Consider the following 23648-nt stretch of genomic DNA (forward strand, 5'->3'; position numbering starts at 1 on the left):
ATTGGGCCAAACCTCCCACACAGAACCCCCATGTGGGCCACAGCAACATGTGGCAGGGGACGGCTAGTTAATTATATAATCACCTAATCGCAAAATCACAGGTCCAGTTCTATGTTCAGAATGCTCCTGCGCCCATTAGTCAAAAGCCTGGTTCCAAAACCACGATTTTAGGTGTTTTTTTCTGAAGGAAAGGAGGGAGGATGCCAATCTAATTTTGCTAGGGAATGAATTCCACAAGTGGGGGGTCACCACCAAGAAGGCCCTGTCCCTCGTCCCCACCAGAGCAGGGCCTCCCCAGCAGATCTTAGACTATGAGGTGGAACGTAGAGGAAGATATGTTCAGATTAGTACGCTGGGCTGGAACCGTATGTTCTATTCACACATAGAAATAATTTGTAACTGTGGGATGCAGATGCGTGTGCAAAGCTGCTCTAAGGAAATCTCAACCACAGCTGTGGCCCAGCTCTATTCTTCCTCTTTGGGGCGATATTATCTTCCATCTTCAGAGCCGCCAACTGTAGCAGAAAGTGCTTTTGCTGTGGCTTCGCTTCACTTCACTGATGCCCTATTTTTAGCCTCACCGTTGAGGAGAGAGTATTTTTGCCCTTCAAAACAGTGATCTGATATCCTCCAGAGTTTTCAAAAACCATGAGAGTATTAGCTTAATGGAGCAGAGGTGGGGGAGCATTGTGCTTTGTTGTCAAGGTTGCTACGATTTGTAGAAAAGGTTTAATGTATGTCGTCGCTCTGGAGCACATTTGCTGCCATCACGGAAGGAGACGCACAGAGAGAGTACCCAGGAAATCAAAGGGCAATGGTGTGAAAAGAAATCCAGAAAAAGTGGATCATTTGACATTCTTCATGGAAATTACTCACTGTGTCTAATAGTAGGACCAGTCCTGAAACTATAAGAAAAGAGATTCCATCTGAACATTAGGAAGAACTTCCTAACTGTGAGAGCTGTTCAGCAGTGGAACTCACTGCCCTGGAGTGTGGTGGAGGCACCTCCTTTGGAGGCTTTTAAACAGAGGCTGGATGGCCATCTGTCGAGGGTGCTTTGAATGTGATTTTCCTGCTTCTTGGCAGAATGAGGTTGGACTGGATGGCCCACAATGTCTATGATTCTATGCTATGATTCTATGATTCCTAGTTGATGAATTTGGGGGGAGCATTTAGAGCAGTGTTTCTCAACCTTCATAATGCCGTGTCCCCTTAATACAGTCCCACATGTTGTGGTGACCCCCAACATTAAAGTTATTTTTGTTGCTACTTCATAATTCTAATTTTGCTACTATTATGAATTATAATGTAAATATCCGATATGCAGGATGTATTTTCATTCACTGGACCAAATTTGGCACAAATTCCCAATTCACCCATATTTGTATAATGGTGAGGTTGGTGGGAATTGATTTTGTCATTTGGGAGTTGTAGTTGCTGGGATTTATAGTTCACCTACAATCAAAGAATATTCTGAACTCCCCCAATGATGGAATTGAATAAAACTTGGCATACAGAACTCTCATCACCAACAGAAAATACTGGAAGGTATTGTCAAAGGCTTTCATGGCTGGAATCACTAGGTTCTTGTGGGTTTTTTCAGGCTATAGGGCCATGTTCTAGAGGCATTTCTCCTGACGTTTCGCCTGCATCTATGGCAAGCATCCTCAGAGGTAGTGAGGATAGAGGGAGACTCCATCTTTCCCACCTAAAGAAACCTTGATCTGGAGCAGCCACCGCTGCTGATGGAGTTAAGAAATAATAATAAATAATAAAACTTTATATATATTCCGCTACCATCTCCCCAAGGGACTCGGTGCGGCTTACATGAGGCTGAGCCCACAATGCATCAATAATAAAAGCAATAACATTTGGCTGGGCCAAATGTAATAATTAAAATTTAAAAATAATGCTGGGTATGAACAGATAAAATATAGCTGGGATAGGGTTTTCAGATATAAGGGCGTGCAGGCAATCCTAAGTCAGTAATAAAGTGCATTTGGAGGACATATTGCGAGAGTTTCCTTATTCTGGGAAGGCACACTGGAACAACCACGTTTTCAAGCTCCTCCTAAAGACTGCCAGAGTTGGGGCATGCCTGATGTCCTTGGGAAGAGAATTCCAGAGTTGAGGGGCCACCACCGAGAAGGCCCTTTCCCTCATCCCCACCAATCACACCTGCGATGGAGGTGGGAGCGTGAGCAGGGCCTCTCCAGATGATCAAAGAGGTCATGTGGGTTCGTACACAGAAATGTGGTCACGCAGGTAGACGGGTCCCAAACCGTTCAGGGCTTTGTAGGTAAGAACCTGCACCTTGAACTGAGACCGGAAAATGAACGGCATCCAATGAGCTCCTTAAACAGAAGGGTTGACCGCTCCCTGTAAGGAGCACTGGTTAACAACCTGGCCATTGCCCGCTGAACCAACTGAAATTTCCGGGCTGTTTTCAAGGGAAGCTCCACGTAGAGTGCATTACAGTAATCCAATCTGGAGGTGACTAAGGCATGGACCACCCTGGCCAGATCCAACTTCATGAGGTATGGTCGGAGCTGGTGCACAAGTTTTAATTGTGCAAAGGCCCTCCCAGCCACCGCCGATGCCTGGGCTTCAAGCGTTAGTGATGAGTCTATGAGGACACCCAAGCTGCGGACCTGTGACTTCAGGGGGAGTGCGACCCCATCAAGCACAGGTTGCCACCCTATACCCCAATCCCATTTACGATCGACCAGGAGGACCTCTGTCTTGTCGGGGTTGATCTTCAGTTATACAAGAGTCCCTGGCCTTAAAATACTTCCCACCCAACAGCTTTTATGGCTGAAGCGCCAAGCCTGAATTATGCATCCCAAGCAATAAATGATTTACCAAAGCAAGCCAGCATGCTTCAGGGCGGAAAGGGGAAGGTCCCAATTTGCCACTCTGCAGAGACGGGAAGTTTAAAGCACATCTTGGCAACAGCTGGCCTGGGATTTGAAAGCTTGGCATGATGTCATCCTTGCAGGATCTGACTCCAGAGAGAAAGAGCCTTGCGTGTCCTTCCGTGAATGATGCAGCTAGAGCTCTCAATAAGCCCGGAAGTATTCTTGATCAAGGAAAGGAACATGGCAGCCAGCCACTTCACTTGGCAGCCAGAAACTCCTCCTCCAAAGCATTCAGGAATCCCTTGGTAGCCACATGTCTATAGGGAGAGCCCTATATAGACATGTTTTCAAGTCATCATCAATTTATGGTGATCCCAAGGAATTCTCAGACGTGGTTTTAACGGTTTCCTACTCGAAATAAGGCCTACAGCACTTGCTAGTAATCAATGGGCATGTTTAGCCTGAAGAAGAGAAGGCTGAGAGGAGACATGGTGGCCATGTATAAATATGTGAGGGGAAGTCATTGGGAGGAAGTGTAGGTTTAAGACATCCTGTGATTATTCCGCATGTTTCATTCAATGCTATGTTCGCCTGCTTTACATGGGCAGACCTATGCCAAAAAGGGCAGGAATACTCGGCAGGGATGACGTTCTTACTAATTTTGGGTCTGCTGCACCACATGTGCTGCCAGTAAGTTTCCACAGGATGTTGTTGCGTGCAGCTACTTTGTGATATATTTTTATCGGTTTTATACTAATTTATGCAATGCTTTTGATACAAAATAAAAAATAGGGAGGAGGGAGCAAGCTTGCTTTCTGCTGCCCTAGAGACTAGGATGCACCACAATTGAAGAGAGATATTGAGAAGCTGGAATGTGTCCAGAGGAGGGTGACTAAAATGTTCAAGGATCTGGAGAACAAGCCCTATGAGGAGTGGCTTAAAGAGCTGGGCATTTTTAGCCTTTAGAAGAGGAGACATGATAGCCATGTATAAATATGTGAGGGAAAGTGTTGAGATTAACTTCACAGTTCAGCAGCATATCAGTTGCACAACTTCAGCGCTTTCCAGTTGCTTCTTCCTGCACAGTATTTTCAGTCAACTGCTCCCACAGCCTGCAGTCACTATGGAACCTTTTACAGACACTTGAGCACATGCCCGGCCATTGTCAGTTTTACCATTGTCTTTCCCCCAGTCTAGATGATATTACAAACTTAACACAGCATGCAGTTATATCTTGTCTTAGCAGACAGGTCCTTTAATTACATATAGCCTTCGACGAACAACATCACAGCACAAGGAGAGAGATACTCATGTGCTTTTTGATGCTCATGTGCTTTTTTCCTCTGATGTTGTTGACCAGGATTCTATATTGAAAAGTGAATCGTTGCATTAAAAAGTGAAATGAGAAATGCATATATGCACCACCATAAAGAACACTCGTTGCTTATAGGTAAAGAACACTCGTTGCTTGTAGGTACATGACTTCCTTATATACAATTCTATACAATTACACAGCAATCTCTGATTGGTTCCCAACTCATTAACTTAACTCAGACCCAGGATTGCATCATTCACAATCACCTGGATTAGGCCAGAACACATTCCCCAAATGAAGTTCTATATACAGTTAATGCATGACTCAGCATTTCCAATAGAAGCTCATTAGCAGTGCATGACTCAGCTATATTACATTACAATACATTGTAAAACCTGAAAGGAAGTCATAGGGAGAAGGGAGCGAACTTGTTTTCTGCTGCCCTGGTGATTAGGACGCGGAGCAATGGCGTCAAACTACAGGAAAGGAGATTCCACCTGAACCTTAGGAAGAACATTCTGACTGTGAGAGCTGTTCAGCAGTGGAACTCTCTGCCCCGGAGTGTGGTGGAGGCTCCTACTATGGAGGCTTTTAAAGAGAGGCTGGATAGCCATCTGTTGGGGGTGCTTTGAACGTGATTTTCCTGCTTCTTGGCAGAATAGGGTTGGACTGGATGACCCATGAGGTCTCTTCCAACTCTACGATTCTATGCTTCTAGGTCTCCTAGCCCGTGTCTCTATTATTTTGAGCTACTTGGAAAGAGACAAATAATGAAAATACTCATAACCACAATACCTGTGACTACAAATCACTGCATCATTACTATTTTTCCTATTCAAGCAGTTCATAATGTTTGGGTCAACCATCGTCCTCCTTCATTGCTGCATTGGCGCCATGGATATACCACCCATTTTTCTGTGCCATGTGCCATCACGCCATCTCTTAGTCATCAGGATCATGTCTTCCTCCTTCGCTGGTGACTCACCCATTTGGTTCCACCAGCCTTCTGGCAACGGAGTTAATAATTATTGTGATTGGAAATGGACGTCTACAGATGCTGCCATCTGTCTTGTCTTCCCCCATGTTTTCCTCTGCTTTGCCAAACCAGGCAAATGCCAATGCTGACAGAAGCCCTTAATGCCAGATGAGAAGGCGTCAATGGGCACACTTACTCTCCAAATGACAGCACAGCCAGTGTGTGTGACTGAGAAGTTAACGCTCATGTGCTTTTTTTCTTCTGATGGTGTTGACCAAAATTCTATATTGAAAAGTGAATTGTTGCATTAAAAAGCCAAATGAGAAATGCATATATATACCATCGTAAAGAACACTCGTTGATTGTAGGTGAACTATAAATCCCAGCAATTACAACTCCCAAATGTCAAGGTCTATTTCCCCCAAACTCCACCAGTGTTCACATTTAGGCATATTGAGTATTCATGTCAAGTTAGATCCAGGTCTATCATTGTTTGACTTCACAGTGCCGCCTGGATGTAGGTGAACTACAACTCCAAAACTCAAGGCCAATGCCCATCAAAACCTTACAGTATTTTCTGTTGGTCATGGGAGTTCTGTGTGCCATATTTGGTTCAATTCCATCATTGGTGGAGTTCAGAATGCTCTTTGATTGTAGCTGAACTATAAATCCCAGTAACTACAATTCCCAAATGTCAAGGTCTATTTTCCCCCAAACTCCATCAATGTTCACATATGGGCATATTGAGTATTTGTGCCAAATTTGGTCCTGATCCATCATTGTTTGAGTCCACAATGCTCTCTTGCTGTAGGTGAACTACAGCTCCAAAACTCAAGGTCAATGCCTACCAAACTCTTCCAGTATTTTCTTTTGGTTATAGGAGTACTGTGTGCCAAGTTTGATTCAAGTCCATCATTGGTGGAGTTCACAATGCTCTTTGATTGTAGATGAACTATAAATCCCAGCAACTTCAACTCCCACATGACAAATCAATCCCCTCAACCTCACCAGAATTCAAATTTGGGTGTATCGGTTATTTGTGCCAAATTTGGTCCAGTGAATGAGAATATATCCCACAAATCAGATATTTACATTACGATTCGTAACAGTAGCAAAATTATAGTTATGAAAAGTTATGGTTGGGGGTCAAGACAACATGAGGGACTGTATCAAGGGGTCGAGGTATTAGAAAGGTTGAGAAACACTGTGATAGAGTCTCAGAGTGTAATGGAGTCTGAGCTCTGAGCAGTCTCAGAGCTGATCATGTGGTCTGCAGCCCCTCCCACAATTTCTCAGGAAAACATAGAGCAAAGTAAAGAAAGCTGCATAACAAAACATACATACTATAACAGTAGCAAAATTACAGTTATGAAAAAGCCAAAATAATTGTTACGGTAGGGGGTCAACACAACATGAGGGACTGTATTAAGGGGTCACAGTATTAGAAAGGTTGAGAAACACTATAATAGAGTCTCAGAGTGTAACGGAGTCTGAGCTCTGAGCAGTTTCAGAGCTGATCATGTGGTCTGCAGCCCCTCCCACAATTTTTCAGGAAAACATAGAGCAAAGTAAAGAAAGCTGCATAACAGAAAATACATACAATAAGTAAGCAACTGGGTTATATACAAATAAATTACTAGAGGAGGTTTGAAGAAAGTTGTAATTTCCAACAGTGCTGGGAGAAGATGGATAGTAATTATCTGTTGATAGGGGTCAGTAGCGTTGCCTTCATTTCAAGCTCCCCTTAAGGGCACAATTACAGGGAGGGGGCTGCTATGTATTCCAAGCTGTGGCATTATGTCCCAGTTGAATGCATCCTGCCAATTAGGAAGCAACGATTGGATTGATAGCCAAGTGGGTGGAATTATGACCTCCGAAATAGAATCAGGTCGCAAAACTCTCCTATTCACATCTTCCCATCTGGATCAAGGGGAAATGCAGAATCCATTGTTCTGTTTTCAAAGCATTTTTGAAGTGTTTTTGGTTGGTTGAAGTGTTCCTCTCTACAATGTATCTTCCATCTGTTCCAACTCTGAACTTTGAATTTATTTTTGATGATTTCTTTCGTTGAATGCCATCCCACCCTCTCAACAGTATTCAGAGGATTGGTCCCACATCCGCTGGCTTGTTTATTTTTACCTACCCATCATTTCATATTGAAATAACCCATGTCCTGGTGCCAGCCACTCAATGGGCAGTGATTGGAAAGAACAAGATTCAAAGAGACATCGCTCTTTGTGTCCTTAAAATAGAGCAACAAGGACCTGGCAGCAGAAAATATAGGAAAAAATAATAATCACAAATCCTCAAATCCCTCAGATATAGCCAAGCTGGCTAAGGGATTCTGGAAACTCTAGTCCAGGCATAGGCAAACTTTCTAACTTGGGGGCCGGATACTAGTACTCCCAGCTAGGAGGATTGGCTGCCCAGTGATGGAAGGAAGGAAGAGAAGAAAGAGAAGGAAGGAAGTATGAAAGGGAGGAAGCAAAGTATGGAAGGAGAAAGGGGGAGGGAGAGAAGGAGGGAGGGAAAAGGAAAGGAATGATAAAAGGTAAGGAAAGGAGGATGGAAGTGAAGGGTGGAAAGAAGGGAAGGAGGAAGGAAAAAGAAGGAAGGAAGGGATAAAAGAAGAGAGAAGGAAAGGAAAGAAGTAGAAAGAGAGAGAGAGAGGAAAGAGGGAAGGAAGGAAGGATGAAAGGAAGGGAAGGAAGGGAAGGAGAAAGGAAAAAGAAGGAAGGGAACGGAAGGAAGGAAGGGATAAAGGGAAGAGAGAAAGAAAGGAAAAAAGGAGAAAGAGGGAGAGGGAGGAAAGAGGGAAGGAAGGAAGGAGAAAGCGAGAGAAGGAGGCAGGAAGAAGGGAAGGAATGATAAAATGGAAGGAAGGATGGAAGGAAGGATGGACGAAGGGAAGGAGGAAGAAAAAAGAAGGAAGGACGGAAGGAAGGAGGGAGGATAAAGGGAAGAGAGAAGGAAAGAAAGACAATAGGGCAGGAAAGAAGGAGAAAGAGGGTAGAGGAAAGAGGGAAGGAAGGATGAAAGGGAGGGGTGGATGGAAGGAAGGAAGGAAGGAAGGCAGGAGAAAAGGTTGGAAGGGAATGGAGGGAGGGAGAAAGAGAGAGGGGAGGGAGGAAAGAAGGAAGCAGGGAAAGACAAAAGGGAGGGGAGGGAGGAGAAATAATAATAATAATAATAATAATAATAATAATAATAATAATAATGGTCAGAGAAAGGAGGACCTGAGAAAAGAGCCCGAGGGCCGCATCTAGCCCCGGGGCCTGGGTTTGCCCATACTTGCTCTAGTCTAAAAAAGTAACTTCTTTACGTTGTGGAACATGCATCAGGAACTTTGATAAATATATGAAACATTTGAAACTTGCTAACTCTCCAGATTTTTCCCCCATTGGAATTGCATTGCTAATCCCAACTATAGACAAGCCATGCAATCAATTGGATTTTGCTATGGTGACAATGCACTGATTAGATCTGCTGTAATTGCGTTTAATCAATAGGATCCAGCTCCTTACGTTACACCCCTTATTTAGTTTCCTTTCCTATTGGTTTGGAAGCATGTGCCAGGGTTGCTGAGTGTGTTCAAAACCCATGGGACCAAGCAATATCAATGTGTAGTCAAGATGGGAAACGATATTGATGGGGAAGAACACACAAAGCTTGGGAATGCTGCAGTTTTCGTTCCTCCTTTCCTCTCCCCTGTTATGTTTCATTGTTTTTATGTACATTCAAGTTATGTCCAACTTATGGCAACCCTAAGGCAAAGCTCTTGTGTGGTTTTCAAAGTCGCCCAGTGGGTTTTCATGACCTGGTCGGGAACTGAACCCTGGTCTCCAGAGTCCAATGCTCAGACCAAGACACTTTGCTAACTGGAATATCTGAGTACTTATATTCGGGTCGGCTTATACTCAAGTATATACGGTACTATAACCATGTCTTCATAGCACGATTTGTTCAGAGGAGGGTTGCCTTTGCCTGAGAGAGTGTGACTTGCCCAAGGTTTTCATGGTCAAACGGGGAACGTAAACACTGGTCTCCTGAGTTGTTATTTGACCCTCAAACCATGCTATCTTTCTGCTGAAATGTAAAAGTGGAGTATAATGTTCTTTTTGAAAGTAGTGATAACATAGGGTGACAACAACCCAGTGATTCCAGCCACGAAAGCCTTTGACAACACAGTGATAACATAACTCAGTGACAATAGTTTCCCATTAATATGGAGTAAGGCTGGAAGGAGTGGGAGAAATATAACAGCAGACCAGGGACTCTGTTTTCCCTACAGCAGCTGTCACCCTCTGAATGTGCCAAGCTAGAACTCCCATAATGGAGAAAGGCAAGGAGTTTCAGAAAAACATCTATGTTTCATTAACTATTCTAAAGCCTTTGACTGTGTGAATCATAATAAATTGTGGCAAGTTCTTGGTGGTACGGGCATACCAAATTACCTAGTCTGTCTCATAAGGAATAAGGACCAAGTAGCAACAGTCAGAACAGACCATGGAACCACTGACCGGTTCAAGATTGGGAAAGGCGTACGGCAGGGTTGTATCCTCTCCCTCAAACTATTCAACTTGTATGCAGAACACATCATGTGATGTGCGGGGCTTGACAAATGCAAGGCTGGGGTGAAAATTGCTGGAAGAAACATGAACAACCTTAGATATGCAGATGACACCACTTTGATGGCCGAAAGCGAGGAGGAGCTGAGGAACCTTCTAATCAAGGTGAAAGAAGAAAGTGCAAAAGCTGGGTTGCAGCTAAACATCAAAAAAACCAAGATTATGGCAACAAGAATGATTGACAACTGGCAAATAGAGGGAGAAAACGGGGAGGCAGTGACAGACTTTGTATTTCTAGGTGCAAAGATTACTGCAGACGCAGACTGCAGCCGGGAAATCAGACGACGCTTACTTCTTGGAAGGAGAGCAAGGACCAATCTTGATAAAATAGTGAAGAGTAGAGACATCGCACTGGCAACCAAGATCCGCATAGTTAAAGCAATGGTATTCCCCATAGTCACCTACGGATGGGAGAGTTGGACTATAACGAAGACTGAGCGAAGGAAGAGAGATGCTTTTGAACTGTGGTGTTGGAGGAAAGTTCTGAGAGTGCCTTGGACCGCCAGAAGATCCAACCAGGAAATAAAGACGGGCTGCTCATTGGAGGGAAGGATAGTAGAGACCAAGATGATGCATTTTGGCCACATCATGAGAAGATAGGAAAGCTTAGAGAAGACAATGATGCTGGGGAAAATGGAAGGAAAAAGGACGACCAAGGCCGACCAAGAGCAAGATGGATGGATGGCATCCTTGAAGTGACTGGTTTGACCGTGAAGGAGCTGGGGGTGGTGACGGCTGACAGGGCGCTCTGGCGTGGGCTGGCCCATGATGTCACGAAGAGTCAGAAGCGACTGAACGAATGAACAACAAAGAACTCCCATCATTCCCAGCAGTTACAACACATGATTCATGAGTTGGAGTGATGGAAGTTCAGGCCCGACACCTCCAGGACCAACAAGTCGGAGGAGGCAGCCCTTCGGAACAGTTGCCTGCCACCCGTGTTTCCATTCACTTTGCTTCCAAATTATACTGACAAGTGAACAAGTGTGGGCTTTCATCCATAAGTTGCTTATGCAAAGAATAGCGCTGCCTTTTGGGGGAAATGCTTTGGATGCTCTCTGGAATTGCCTACACAGCAATGGTGCCAAGAAAAAGCCAAATTTCTGGGTGGGTGGATATCTCCCAATCTTGCGCAGAGCTGGTGGCCATTTTCATAACAAGGCTGTGTGTTCACTTCCAATGCTTTTCGCCCGAGAAGTCCCCTGAGTTTTGGGGTTTTATTTTTAAACAAGATGAAACAGCAAAACCTTGTGAAACAATTCATCCTGAGCACGGTCTTTTTGCCAAACATACTTATGGAAACAACTGTACTGTTATGGCTGATAGGAGAGATAATACTAAGAGCGATCCTTTGTGTGAGGTAGCAAAGGTACGTTTATTTTCAGCTGAGACCCTGGCATGGAATTGTGTCCAAAAACAAACCAGAATGGGGATAAAGGTGTTGACTTTCCCTTACTGTAAAGGACACTCTTCAAAGAATATGTTTTAGTTCTATTTCAGTTGTGGCCTAAATATCCTAAAAAGCACCACATCCTGTCCAAACTTGGAAAAGCTAAGCAAGGCCAGTTCTGGTTAGTATTCAAATGAGATATCAAGTGCTTAAATACCCAAAAGACAATAGATCCCACCTGATTTGGAAGCTAAGCCAGACCAGCCCTGGTTAGTACTTGAATGGGAGACCACCAACGAATGCCAGGTGGTGCTTGTGGTGAAGTGTGAGTTTTAATCTAGAGTTATGTATAATAATAGGTGTTTAAAAGGGTAAGTAGTTAAACTAGCATAACGGGGGGGGGGGGGGGGGGTTGGTAGCCAGCTCAACTCACTTTGAGCTGGATTGCCATGGAAAAAGGGGCGGAGCCAACTGCCACTTTGCAGGGCAACCATTTTAAAACGGTTAGTCTGTAGTCAGCAAACTACAGGGAAGGCTTGTTCTGTTGTGTGTTGAGAACCAGAAAGCTAGTCTGTAGTCAGCGAACTACAGGGAAGGCTGGTTCTGTTGTGTGTTTAGAATCAGAAAACACCTCCAAATATTCTTTGACTAAGGGTCCTTCCACAGTCCTATATCCCAGAATATGAAGGCAGAAAACCCCACAATATCTGCTTTGAACTGGGTTATCTGAGTCCATATTCAGATAATGTGGGATTTCCTGCCTTGATATTCTGGGATATAGGGCTTTGTGGAAAGGCCCTAAGAAAAACCTATCAGATTTATGGGGTTGCCATAAGTCTGCAAGTAACTTAAAGGCACTGAGGTCCCTTCCACACAGGAATATTGTGTCCATTTCTGGGCACCACAATGGAAGGGAGATTTTGACAAGCTGGAATGTGTCCAGAGGAGGGTGACTCAAAGGATCCAAGGTCTGGAGAACAAGCCCTATGAGGAGCGGCTTAAAGAGCTGGGTATGTTTAGCCTGAAGAAGAGAAGACTGAGAGGAGACATGATGATAGCCATGTATAAATATGTGAGAGGAAGTCCTAGGAAGGAGGGAGCAAGCTTCCTTTCCGCTGCCCTGGAGACTAGGACGCAATGGAACAATGGCTTCAAAATACAGGAAAGGAGATTCCACCTGAACATGAGGAAGAACTTCCTGACTGTGAGAGCTGTTCAGCAGTGGAACTCTCTGCCCCAGACTGTGGTGGAAACTACTTCTTTGGAGGCTTTTAAACAGAGGCTGGATGGCCATCTGTCAGGGGTGTTTTGAGTGTGGTTTTCCTGCTACTTGGCAGAATGGGGTTGGACTGTATGGCCCATGAGGTCCCTTCAAACTCTATAATTCTATAAGTTTCATGTACCCACACAAAAGCCAGGACTTTCTCCCATGCAGATAGAAGGGTCATATTATATTGCTAGCATCCCCAGTTTTGGGAATATTTGCTTGAAATAGCATTATTAGAAATAGGTATCCCGGTGTGGAACAGGTTCATGCCATGATGGTTTTAGCTTCTTATTTTGGTCTTTAAAAATAAAATAAAAAGTTGCCAAGGCAACTGACCCAGGCGTGACATCAGATCTTGTTCCAGCCCAAACTAGGACACCCAGTTGCTTAGCTACTGCCCAAGAGACTGGCATTTCTCTGGATGACTCACCCCATTAGGATAACTCAAAGCAAATGTTGTGCACATACGCAGGCCACAGCTGGTGGGGATCTACGTCAGGTCTGGATCTCAAACACTGCTTGTTGCTTTTGTATTTCAAACTCTGTAAACAGGAGCAAATCTTGCTTAAAGAGTTCTTCTATATTTATAAAACGTTAAGATGCTTTGTGTTTGTGATATCTCCAACTCTTCCCATTTGGCAGGAACTGTCTCGATTAATCATCTGCCATCCCACTTTTCCAGCTGCTTTTCAAATGTCCCGGTTTCTCTCTCCTCCGTCCATTGTCCTCCTTTGTCCTCAGCTTGTCTCAGTTGCTTCAGACTGAGGACCCATCCACACAGCCCTATATTGCAGAATATCAAGGCAGAAAATCCCACATTATCTGTGTGTGGACTCAGATAACCAAGTTCAAAGCAGATATTGTGGGATTTTCTGCCTTGATTTTCTGGGATACAGAGCTGTATGGAGGGGCCCAGAGGTCCCTTCTACACTATCATATAAAATCCAGATTATCCACTTTGAACTAGATTATTTGGCAGTGTAGACTCATATAATCCAGTTCAAAGCAGATATTGTGGGGTTTTCTGCCTTGATATCCTGGGATACAGAGCTATGTGGAAGGGCCCAGAAGCCCCTTCTACACTATCATATAAAATCCAGATTATCCACTTTGAACTGGATTATTTGGCAGTGTAGACTCATTTAATCCAGTTCAAAGCAGATATTGTGGAGTTTTCTGCCTTGATATCCTGGGATACAGAACTATGTGGAAGGGCCCAGAAGTCCCTTCTACACTGTCATATAAAATCCAGATTATCCACTTTGAACTGGATTATTTGGCAGTGTAGACTCATATAATCCAGTTCAAAGCAGATATTGTGGGGTTTTCTGCCTTGATATCCTGGGATACAGAGCTATGTGGAAGGACCCAGAAGCCCCTTCTACACTGTCATATAAAATCCAGATTATCCACTTTGAACTGGATTATTTGGCAGTGTAGACTCATATAATCCAGTTCAAAGCAGATATTGTGATCTGCCTTGATATTCTGAGATATAGGGCTGTGTGGAAGGGCCCAGATGCCCCTTCTGCACTGTCATAAAAAATCCAGATTATCTGCTTTGATCAGGATTATCTGGCAGGGTAGAGTGATATAATCCAGTTCAAAGCAGTTCTGCTTTGATAATCTGGATTATATGGCAGTGTGGAATGGGCCTAAGAAATGGCCTTCTTTCCACCTTCCCTCCTTCCCAATAAGGCCCCTTCTACACTGCCATATAATCCACATTATCAAATCAGATAATCCACATTATCTGGTTTGAACTGGATTATATGAATCTACACTGCCATATAATCCCATTCAAAAATAATCTGGATTTTATATGGTAGTGTAGAAGGTACCTACACTACTATATATCAGGAGATGGGATGATGGGATGATTGTCAACGGAGGCTTCATCTTCCATCACAAACAATCCTATTGAAATCATGTTTACATTTTCCTGGATTGGGAAAGTGCGCAAGAATCTTTCTGATAGAGTTACATGGCTTAGAAATGAATTATTTTCTTTTTCTGCTTTCTAGAAAACCTGGATGCAATGATCGCCCTACAGACGAGAAAGAAACTTGAGAAGCCCAGTTCGAAAGCCAAGCTCCTCTCTGGTACTTAATACAATCATTAGATCATATTTATGGTTATAGCTGAACTACTATTAGACCATTATCAGAGTTGTTGTAAGTTCTTAAGGCTGTATGGCCATATTCCAGAAGCATTCTCTCCTGACATTTTGCCCACATCTATGGCAGGCATCCTCAGAGATTGTAAGGTCTGTTGGAAACTAGGAAAATTGGGTTTATATATCTGTGGAGTGTCCAGGGTGGGAGAAAGAACTCTTGTCTGTTTGAGGTAGGTGTGAATGTTTCAATTGGGTTGTTGTAGGTTTTCCGGGCTATATGGCCATGTTCTAGAGGCATTTTCTCCTGATGTTTTGCCTGCATCTATGGCAAGCATCCTCAGAAGTAGTGAGATCTGTTGGAAGGAGGAAAATGGGTTTATATATCTGTGGAAAGACCAGGGTGGGACAAAGGACTTTTGTCTGCTGGAGCTAGGTGTGAATGTTTCAACTGACCACCTTGATTAGCATTTAATGCCTTGGAAGTGCCTGTTTCAATTGGCCACCTGGATTAGCATTTAACGGCCTGGCAGTTTCAAGGTCTGGCTTCTTATTGCCTGGGGGAATCCTTTGTTGAGAGGTGATTAGCTGTTCAGGCGATAGAGAGTTAAGGAGATGCTCTGTTTGCAACCTCTCTAGACAAGAGCACCGAAGAGACCGACAGCACCAAAGCAGCCGCCGCTAAAATGGAAAAGGAATATGAAACGCTGAAGGATTCCACAAAAATCGAAGAACAAAACACAGAGAACGACGAAGAGCCCAAAGGTAAGAAAGATCCTGACATTTGTTGGTATGAAGCCAAGAGTTCAGAACTCAGAGCAGTATTACTCAACCTTGGGGTCGGGACCCGTGGGGGGGGGGGATCTTGAGGGGGTTTCAGAGGGGTCGCCAAAGACCACCGGAAATTATATATATCTGATGGTCTTAGGAACCCCTTTTGGAAACAGACAGTGAATCTGGTTGTCGTAGGTTTTTCAGGCTATGTGGCCATGTTCTAGAAGCATTCCCTCCTGACATTTCACATGCATCTATGGCAGTGGTTCTCAACCTTCCAAATGCTGGGGCCCCTTAATACAGTTCCTTATGTTGTGGTGACCCCCAACCATAACATTATTTTCATTGCTATTTCATAACTGTAATTTTTCTCCTGTTACGAATCATCTTGTAAATATCAGGATGTATTTTCATTCATTTGACACAAATACTCGATACACCCAAATTTGAATACTGGTGGGGTTGAGAGAAGGATTGATTTTGTCATTTGGGAGTTATGGTTGCTGGGATTTATAGTTCACCTGCAATATCAAAGAGCATTCTGAACTCCACCAACAATGGAATTGAACCAAACTTGGCACACAGAGCTCCCATGACCAACAGAAAATACTAGAAGGGTTTGGTGGGCATTGACCTTGGGTTTTGGAGTTATAGTTCACCTCCATCCAGACAGCACTGTGGACTCAAAACAATGATGCATCTGGACCAAACTCGGCACAAATACTCAATATGCCCAGATATGGACATGTGGTTTGGGGAAGATAGCCCTTGACATTTGGGAGTTGTATTTGCTGGGATTTATAGTTCACATACAATCAAAGAGCATTCTGAACCACGACCAACAGAAAATACTGTGTTTACTAATTGTCTTTGGCGACCCCTCTGATACCCCCTCACGACGCCCCCCCAGGAGTCCCGACCCCCAGGTTGAGAAACACTGATCTATGGCAAGCATCCTCAGAGGTTGTGAGGTCTCTGAGGATGCTTGCCAAAGATGCAGGTTAACATCAGGAGAGAATGCTTCTAGAACATGGCCACATAGCCCGAAAAACCTACAACAACCCAGTGATTCCAGCCATGAAAGCCTTCGACAAGACAGTGAATCCTCCCACCAAAAGCACTCCTTCACTGTGATTGGTCAGCTGATTCTGAGACTCCAAGTGCGGAGGGGAGAGCAGACGTGCTCAGAGCATGGAGAGCGTGCGAGGCTGGAGGGAGGTTCGATGTGGGTAGTTTGGCCCAATTTTGTCATTGTGGGGTTTAGAATGCTCATTGATTGTAGGTGAGCTATAAATCCCAGCAACTACAACTCCCAAATGACAAAGTCAATCACGCCCCCCCCCCCCCCACAACACCACCAGTATTCAAATTGGGCATACTGGGTATTTGTGCCAAATTTGGTCCAATGAATGAAAATACCGGGAAAGCACCAGGATTGTGGCACAGCTGGCTGAGTGTCAGCTGCATTAAGATCACTCTGACCAAAAGGTCATGAGTTCGAAGCCAGCCCGGGTTGGAGTGGGTTTCCAACCAATTGTGTAGCCTGTTGTCAACCTTTGCAACCCGAAAGAAAGTTGCATCTGTCAAGTAGGAAAATTAGGTACCACCTTAAAGTGTGGGGAGGCTAAATTAACTGATTTATGAGGCCATAAAAAAGACTCCAGCAAAGCATTCCAGCGGGGAAGCATGCGGGGAATGCGGAAGTGCTTCATCAGCATCGCAGATGGACGATGAAAGCGACAGCTCCCCTGGCGGCCAGAAAAAAAGTTAAATAGCCTCTGTGTATGTCTGTATATGTTTGTATGTCAAAAATTGGCATTGAATGTTTGCCATATATGTGTACACTCTAATCCGCCCTGAGTCCCCTGAAGGGTGAGAAGGGCGGAATATAAAAGCTGTAAATAAATAAATAAATAAATAATACATCCTGCATATGAGATATTTATATTACAAATCATAAACTCAATGGTCAATGCTCACCAAACCCTTCCAATATTTTCTGTTGGTCATGGGAGTTCTGTGTGCCAAGTTTGATTCAATTCCATCATTGGTGGAGTTCAGAATGCTCTTTGATTGTAGGTGAACTATAAATCCCAGCAACTACAACTCCCAATGGCAGCGCTTTTACGTTTAAGAAAATGGGAAACAACACCCAACCAGTAACATACTTTAACAAGCGTTGATCTACCAAATTTCAAACAAACCATCCAATTATCTTCCTTTGAGAGTTCAAATACTTATTCCGCATTCTAAATTCGGTCCTTCCAAGACATCCCTGTACGTAAAGATGTCTGCCTAATTGCAGGTTTCTCTTTTGGAAAACATAAAAATCGTTAGCGAGTTCAATAGTCTGGGCTGAGTATATTGATTGGTCTGCAACCCGAGAGCTTATTAAGAATCTACAAGTCATTTCTGATACAAAGTGCTGCCGAAATGGCTCTGAATGAAAGATGGAGTGGGTTTTTTCCCCACTCTCCGCATAGACGTGGGTTCAAGCCTCTTCGGCGGGCAGGTCGTTCACAGAAATATTGGAGGACCTCGTGAATTTTAGGCTTGTTCTACACTGCCATATAATCCAGTTTCTGATTATCTGCTCTGAACTTGATTATATGAATCTACACTTCCGTACAATCCAGTTCAAAGCAGATAATCAGAATTCAGAAACTGGATTATACGGCAGTGTGGATGGTGCCATAGCAGAAACAAGGGATGTATAGGTCCTCATTGTGATTCTATGCACATCTTCCAGCATTTCTTAAATTCGCCGTTCCACTTTTGCTGGAGTCCTGACCGTCTAATCCAGTGTTTCTCAACCTTCCTAATGCCATGACCCCTTAATACAATTCCTCATGTTGTGGTGACCCCCAACCATAAAATTATTTTCATTGCTAATTCATAACTGTCATTTTGCTCCTGTTATGAATCGCCATGTAAATATATGATGTGCAGGATGTATTTTCATTCCCTGGACCAAATTTGACACAAATACCCCATACGCCCACATAATAATAATAATAATAATAATAATAATTATTATTATTATTATTATTATTATTATTATTATTTATACCATGCTCCATCTCCCCCAGGGAGACTTGGGGTGGCTTATATGAGGCCATGCCCATCAGTACAATAAACACAATATTACATATATAGTGGTGGGGTTGGAGGGAGGAGGATTGATTTTGTCATTTGGGAGTTGTAGTTGCCGGGATTTATAGTTCACCTACAATCAAAGAGCATTCTGAACTCTACCAGCAATGGACTCAAACCAATCTTGACACAAAGAACTCCCATCACCAACAGAAAATACTGGAAGGGTTTGGTGGGCATTGACCTTGGGTTTGGGAGTTGTAGTTCACCTACATCCAGAGAGCACTGTGGATGCAAACAATGATGGATCTGGACCAAACTTGGCATGAATGCTCAATATGCTCAAATGTGAACACTGGTGGAGTTTGGGGAAAATAGGCCTTGACATTTAGGAGTTCTGGTTGCTGGGATTTATAGTTCACCTACAATCAAAGAGTATTCTGAACTCTACCAGCAATGGAATCAAACCAATCTTGGCACACAGAACTCCCATCACCAACAGAAAATACTGGAAGGGTTTGGTGGACATTGACCTTGAGTTTTGGAGTTGTAGTTCACCTACATCCAGAGAGCACTGTGGATGCAAACAATGATGGATCTGGACCAAAATTGGCATGAATGCTCAATATGCCCAAATGTGAACACTGGTGGAGTTTGGGGGAAATAGACCTTGACATTTCTGGTTGCTGGGATTTATAGTTCATCTAGAATCAAAGGGCATTCTGAACCCTACCAATGATAGAATTAGGCCAAACTTCCCACACAGAACCCCCATGACCAACAGAAAATCCTGTTCTTTGGTGACCCCTCTGACAACCCCTCATGGCCCCCCCAGGGGTCCCAACCCCCAGGTTGAGAACCATCACTAAAATAGCACATAATGACGGATTAAAACCAGTAAACGATAAAATGTCGGACATAGTGAACATAAAACAGAACTTTTGACATTGCACCAATCCCGAAGTTATCTTAACTGCTTAATCTCACTCCCCAAAGGGTTGCTTGAAAAGCTACGTTTTCGGTTGTTTCCTAAACGCCAGGAGAGAGGGGACTGATCTAATCTCGCTGGGGAGGGCGTTCCACAGCCGAGAAGCCCCCACTGAAATTAAGACAGGTTGAGATATCAAGAACCTTTCAGGGAGCTAATAGTTCTTGTCTTTTTCTGGAAAATGGGTGGCTTGTTACATCAGCGAAGAGTTCAGAATCCATTAAACTTTAATAGTCCTCTGGAGAGTATATTAGGTTCACTTTGAACTGCTTTTGTCTTACTTATCTTGCAGGCAAAGCGAGTCCTTGTTTAGAACTGAAAACACATCATATAAAATGGATTTGATCTTTATTATTACTCATTCCAAAAGGGCAGCTTTATTTCTTGGATTAAAAGGGGAAATCGCTCTTTCACTTCTTAAGAAGGGTTTGTGTGCTGTCACGCGCTGGGCCTACAGCAGTTGGCTTTTGAACAGGACGTGCCCTTTGTGCCCAGCGGGAAGCCGGGGTGCTCGGCTGAGAGACCCTAAGGATTTTCCTATACAGTCTTTAGAAGCTTGAAAGGTTTAACAAAGTCCTTTATTATTGCTTAAGTCTTCAACAAACAATCAAATACTTCTTAGATCTTCAACAAATTAAACAAATGCTTCTTAACTTGTCTACAAAGGACAGGCACCTTGCTTGGAGAACTATTTCTTTCTTTAACAAGGAAAACCCTTTTTGACCCCTCCCGGGCAATCTGTTTTCTAAACTTTCCTGGTGTGGGCCCTACTCCCGGCTCCAAACTGCTTCTTGGGTCCCAAGTAGACCTACCAGCCAAGGCTTTCTAGATTTTCCAGCTGGAGTCCTTTTGGATTTTCTCCACGAATGGTGTGGATCTGTACCTTTAACCCCAACAAGGGTTGTGCTGTAAAACTGTTTTCCTTAGAAGCTTTAGGGCTGTTTCCCCCGGATGTTGTGTGACGGTGCGAGTGGCGCCACCTATGTGTAGAACTGTTAGTTGCAAGAATTAAACTGTTGTATCATGCTTGAGGAGGAGCTGAGGAGCCTTCTAATCAAGGTGAAAGAAGAAAGCGCAAAAGCCGGGTTGCAGCTAAACGTCAAAAAAACCAAGATTATGGCAACAAGAATGATTGACAACTGGAAAATAGAAGGAGAAACCGTGGAGGCCATGACAGACTTTGTATTTCTAGGTGCAAAGATTACTGCAGACGCAGACTGTAGCCAGGAAATCAGAAGACGCTTACTTCTTGGGAGGAGAGCAATGTCCAGTCTCGATAAAATAGTGAAGAGTAGAGACATCAGACTGACAACAAAGATCCGCCTAGTCAAAGCCCTGGTATTCCCTGTAGTCACCTACGGATGTGAGAGCTGGACCTTAGGGAAGGCTGAGCGAAGGAAGATCGATGCTTTTGAGCTGTGGTGTTGGAGGAAAGTGCTGAGAGTGCCTTGGACTGCGAGAAGATCCAACCAGTCCATCCTCCAGGAAATAAAGCCCGACTGCTCACTGGAGGGAAAGATACTAGAGACAAAGTTGAAGTACTTTGGCCACATCATGAGGAGACAGCAAAGCCTAGAGAAGACAATTATGCTGGGGAAAGTGGAAGGCAAAAGGAAGAGGGGCCGACCAAGGGCAAGATGGATGGATGGCATCCTTGAAGTGACTGGACTGACCTTGAGGGAGCTGGGGGTGGTAACGGCCGACAGGGAGCTCTGGCGTGGGCTGGTCCATGAGGTCACGAAGAGTCGGAGACGACTGAACGAATGAACGACAACAACAATCATGCTTAATCCTGCCTTTTTACCCTGCTTATGTATAGTTGGATTCATTGGTTATTTATAGCTGTCAATCAGTATTGTTTGGCTCCACCTCTTTCTGGAGGAGGGGAGTGCTTCCCTTTTCTTCATTCTGCCATCAGAGCTTCTATCGAATGGACATGAGTAAGAGACTTGGCTCTAAAAGCCCCTGATTAAATTACTTCTCAGCACCAGTTCTAAGGTTTTTTTTTACCCTTGGGACTCATGCTTTATGTCCAGATCATCCTGGACAACATTGGGTTGTTGGGTTGTTCTACCTACATTTCCTTTAAAACCCTCCTGCTTACATACATCCTACCTCTGTTCACGCGCAGTGTTTATTTTAAAATTTTAATCTATTACATCTGGCCCAGCCATAGGTTCTTTAATTTTTTAAAAATTTTGTGTGTTATTGCCTATATGGGAGTTATATTCATTGTATTGTTTTATTTGCTTATTGTTTTGTTGTTTTACTGCTGTGTTGTTGGGCTTGGCCTCATGTAAGCTGCCCCAAGTCCCTTTGGGAAGATGGTGGTGGGGTATAAATAAAGTAGCCATTGAAATACACAAGCATGTGGACAATTTCAACAGAAAGGAGGAAACCATGAAAATGAACAAAATCTGACTACCCGTATTAAAAAAAAACTCTAAAATTAGAACAGCACAACAACAGAGAGGAAACAAACAAGGACATCTAATCACCTCTCAACAAAGGTTTGCTCCAGGCACTGTCAGGCCATTATATGCTAATCAAGGTGGTCAGTTGAAACATTCACACTTAGCTCTAGCAGACAAGTGTCCTTTGTCCCATCCTGGTCATTCCACAGATATATAAACCCTTTTTCCTAGTTCCAACAGACCTCACTACCTCTGAGGATGCTTGCCATAGATGCAGGTGAAACGTCAGGAGAGAATGCCTCTAGACCATGGCCATATAGTCCAAAAAAACCTACAACAACCCAGATAAAGTATTATTATTATTATTATTATTATTATTATTATTATTACGTGCCTTGTAAGCCGCCCCGAGTCCTCTTGGGAAGATGTTCATAGTAACTGACCGCACAATATATACGGATTCACTAATACGTTTCTACTTCTCTTTCCTTTTTTTGCCTTTGCAGGGAAAGCGGAGGCATATTTGGAAGCTATCCGAAAGAACATAGAATGGCTGAAAAAACACAACACGCAGGGAAACAAGGAGGGTAAGATGCCAGAAGTGGGTTGTTGTGATGGGAAGCGGACCAAGAGCATTCACATCAGAGCTAGATTCTGTGGATCATGTGAACTGGCATGGGCAAACTTCAGCCCTCATGGTGTTTTGGACTTCAGCTCTCACAATTCCTAACAGCCGGTAGGCTGTTAGGAATTGTGGGAGCTGAAGCCCAAAACGCCGGGGGGGGGGGGGATCGAAGTTTGCCCATGCCTGCTCTAATCTAAATAAATAAAAATGTAATGTTCCTTTGTGGGATTAACATAACTCAAAAACCACTGGATGAATTGAGACCAAATTTGGACACTACACCCTTAACAGTGACCATCACTCATAACACCCTCCCCCCCCCCCCGCAAAAAAAGCCCAGCAGTGGAAAGGACTTAAAACCCAAAAAAGCTAAATGATGATACAGAAAAAAGGGGAGAGGGAGGGAGGGCGGGAAGGGGAGACAGAAAGAAAGAAAAAGAAAGAAAGAGGAAGGAAGGAAGGAAGGAAGGAAGGAAGGAAGGAAGGAAGGAGAGAAAGAAGGAAGGTAAGAAAGAAGGAAAGAGAGAAGGAAGCATGGAAGCAAAGAGTGAAGGAAGGAAGGAAAGAGGTAGAGAAGGAAGAAAGGAGAGAAAGAGGAAGGAAAAGAAAAAGGGGAGAAGGAAAGAAAGAGGTAGCGAAGGAAGGAAGGAGAGAAGAAAAGAAAAAAGGAAAGGAAGGAAAGAGGGAGCGAAGGAGGGAGGGAAAGAAGGAGAGGAAGAGGGAGGGAAGGTTGGCCATAGCAATGTGTGATGGGATTAACATAATTCAAAAACCACTGGACGAATTGACACCAAATTTGGACATGTATCAGGCCAACGAGTGACCATCACTCATAAAAACACAGAAAAACACAGCAGAAACGACTGTAAAAAGCAAAAAAGAAAAAAGAAAAATACATTACCACGCATGTGCAAAACTATATCTATCTATCTATCTATCTATATATATATATATATATATATATATATATATATGCAAACACACATATATACACATATACACAAATATATACACACACATATACACAGACTGGGCCACAGCAATGCATGGCAGAGGACAGCTAGTCTACATAAATAAAAGTGTAATGTTCGTTTGTGGGATTAACATAACTCAAAAACCACTGAATGAATTGACACCAGATTTGGGCACTACACCCCTAACAGACCAACAAGTTACCATCACTCATAAAACCCCACAAAAAAGTAGT

General features: G+C 43.6%; 1 protein-coding gene across 2 annotated transcripts in view; it reads left to right on the forward strand.

Moving 5' to 3' along the window:
- The window catches only part of SCG3 (secretogranin III), a 61274-nt gene that overhangs the window by 25028 nt on the left and 12598 nt on the right, over positions 1-23648 (forward strand). For both annotated transcript variants that reach the window (XM_060755271.2, XM_060755272.2), the window contains exons 9-11: positions 14459-14536; positions 15187-15312; positions 22323-22403. In XM_060755271.2, coding sequence (XP_060611254.2) covers positions 14459-14536; positions 15187-15312; positions 22323-22403 — 285 coding nt within the window. The remainder of the gene's footprint in view (positions 1-14458; positions 14537-15186; positions 15313-22322; positions 22404-23648) is intronic.

This window comes from Anolis sagrei, chromosome 9 (assembly GCF_037176765.1).
Source record: "Anolis sagrei isolate rAnoSag1 chromosome 9, rAnoSag1.mat, whole genome shotgun sequence".
NCBI lineage: Eukaryota > Metazoa > Chordata > Lepidosauria > Squamata > Dactyloidae > Anolis > Anolis sagrei.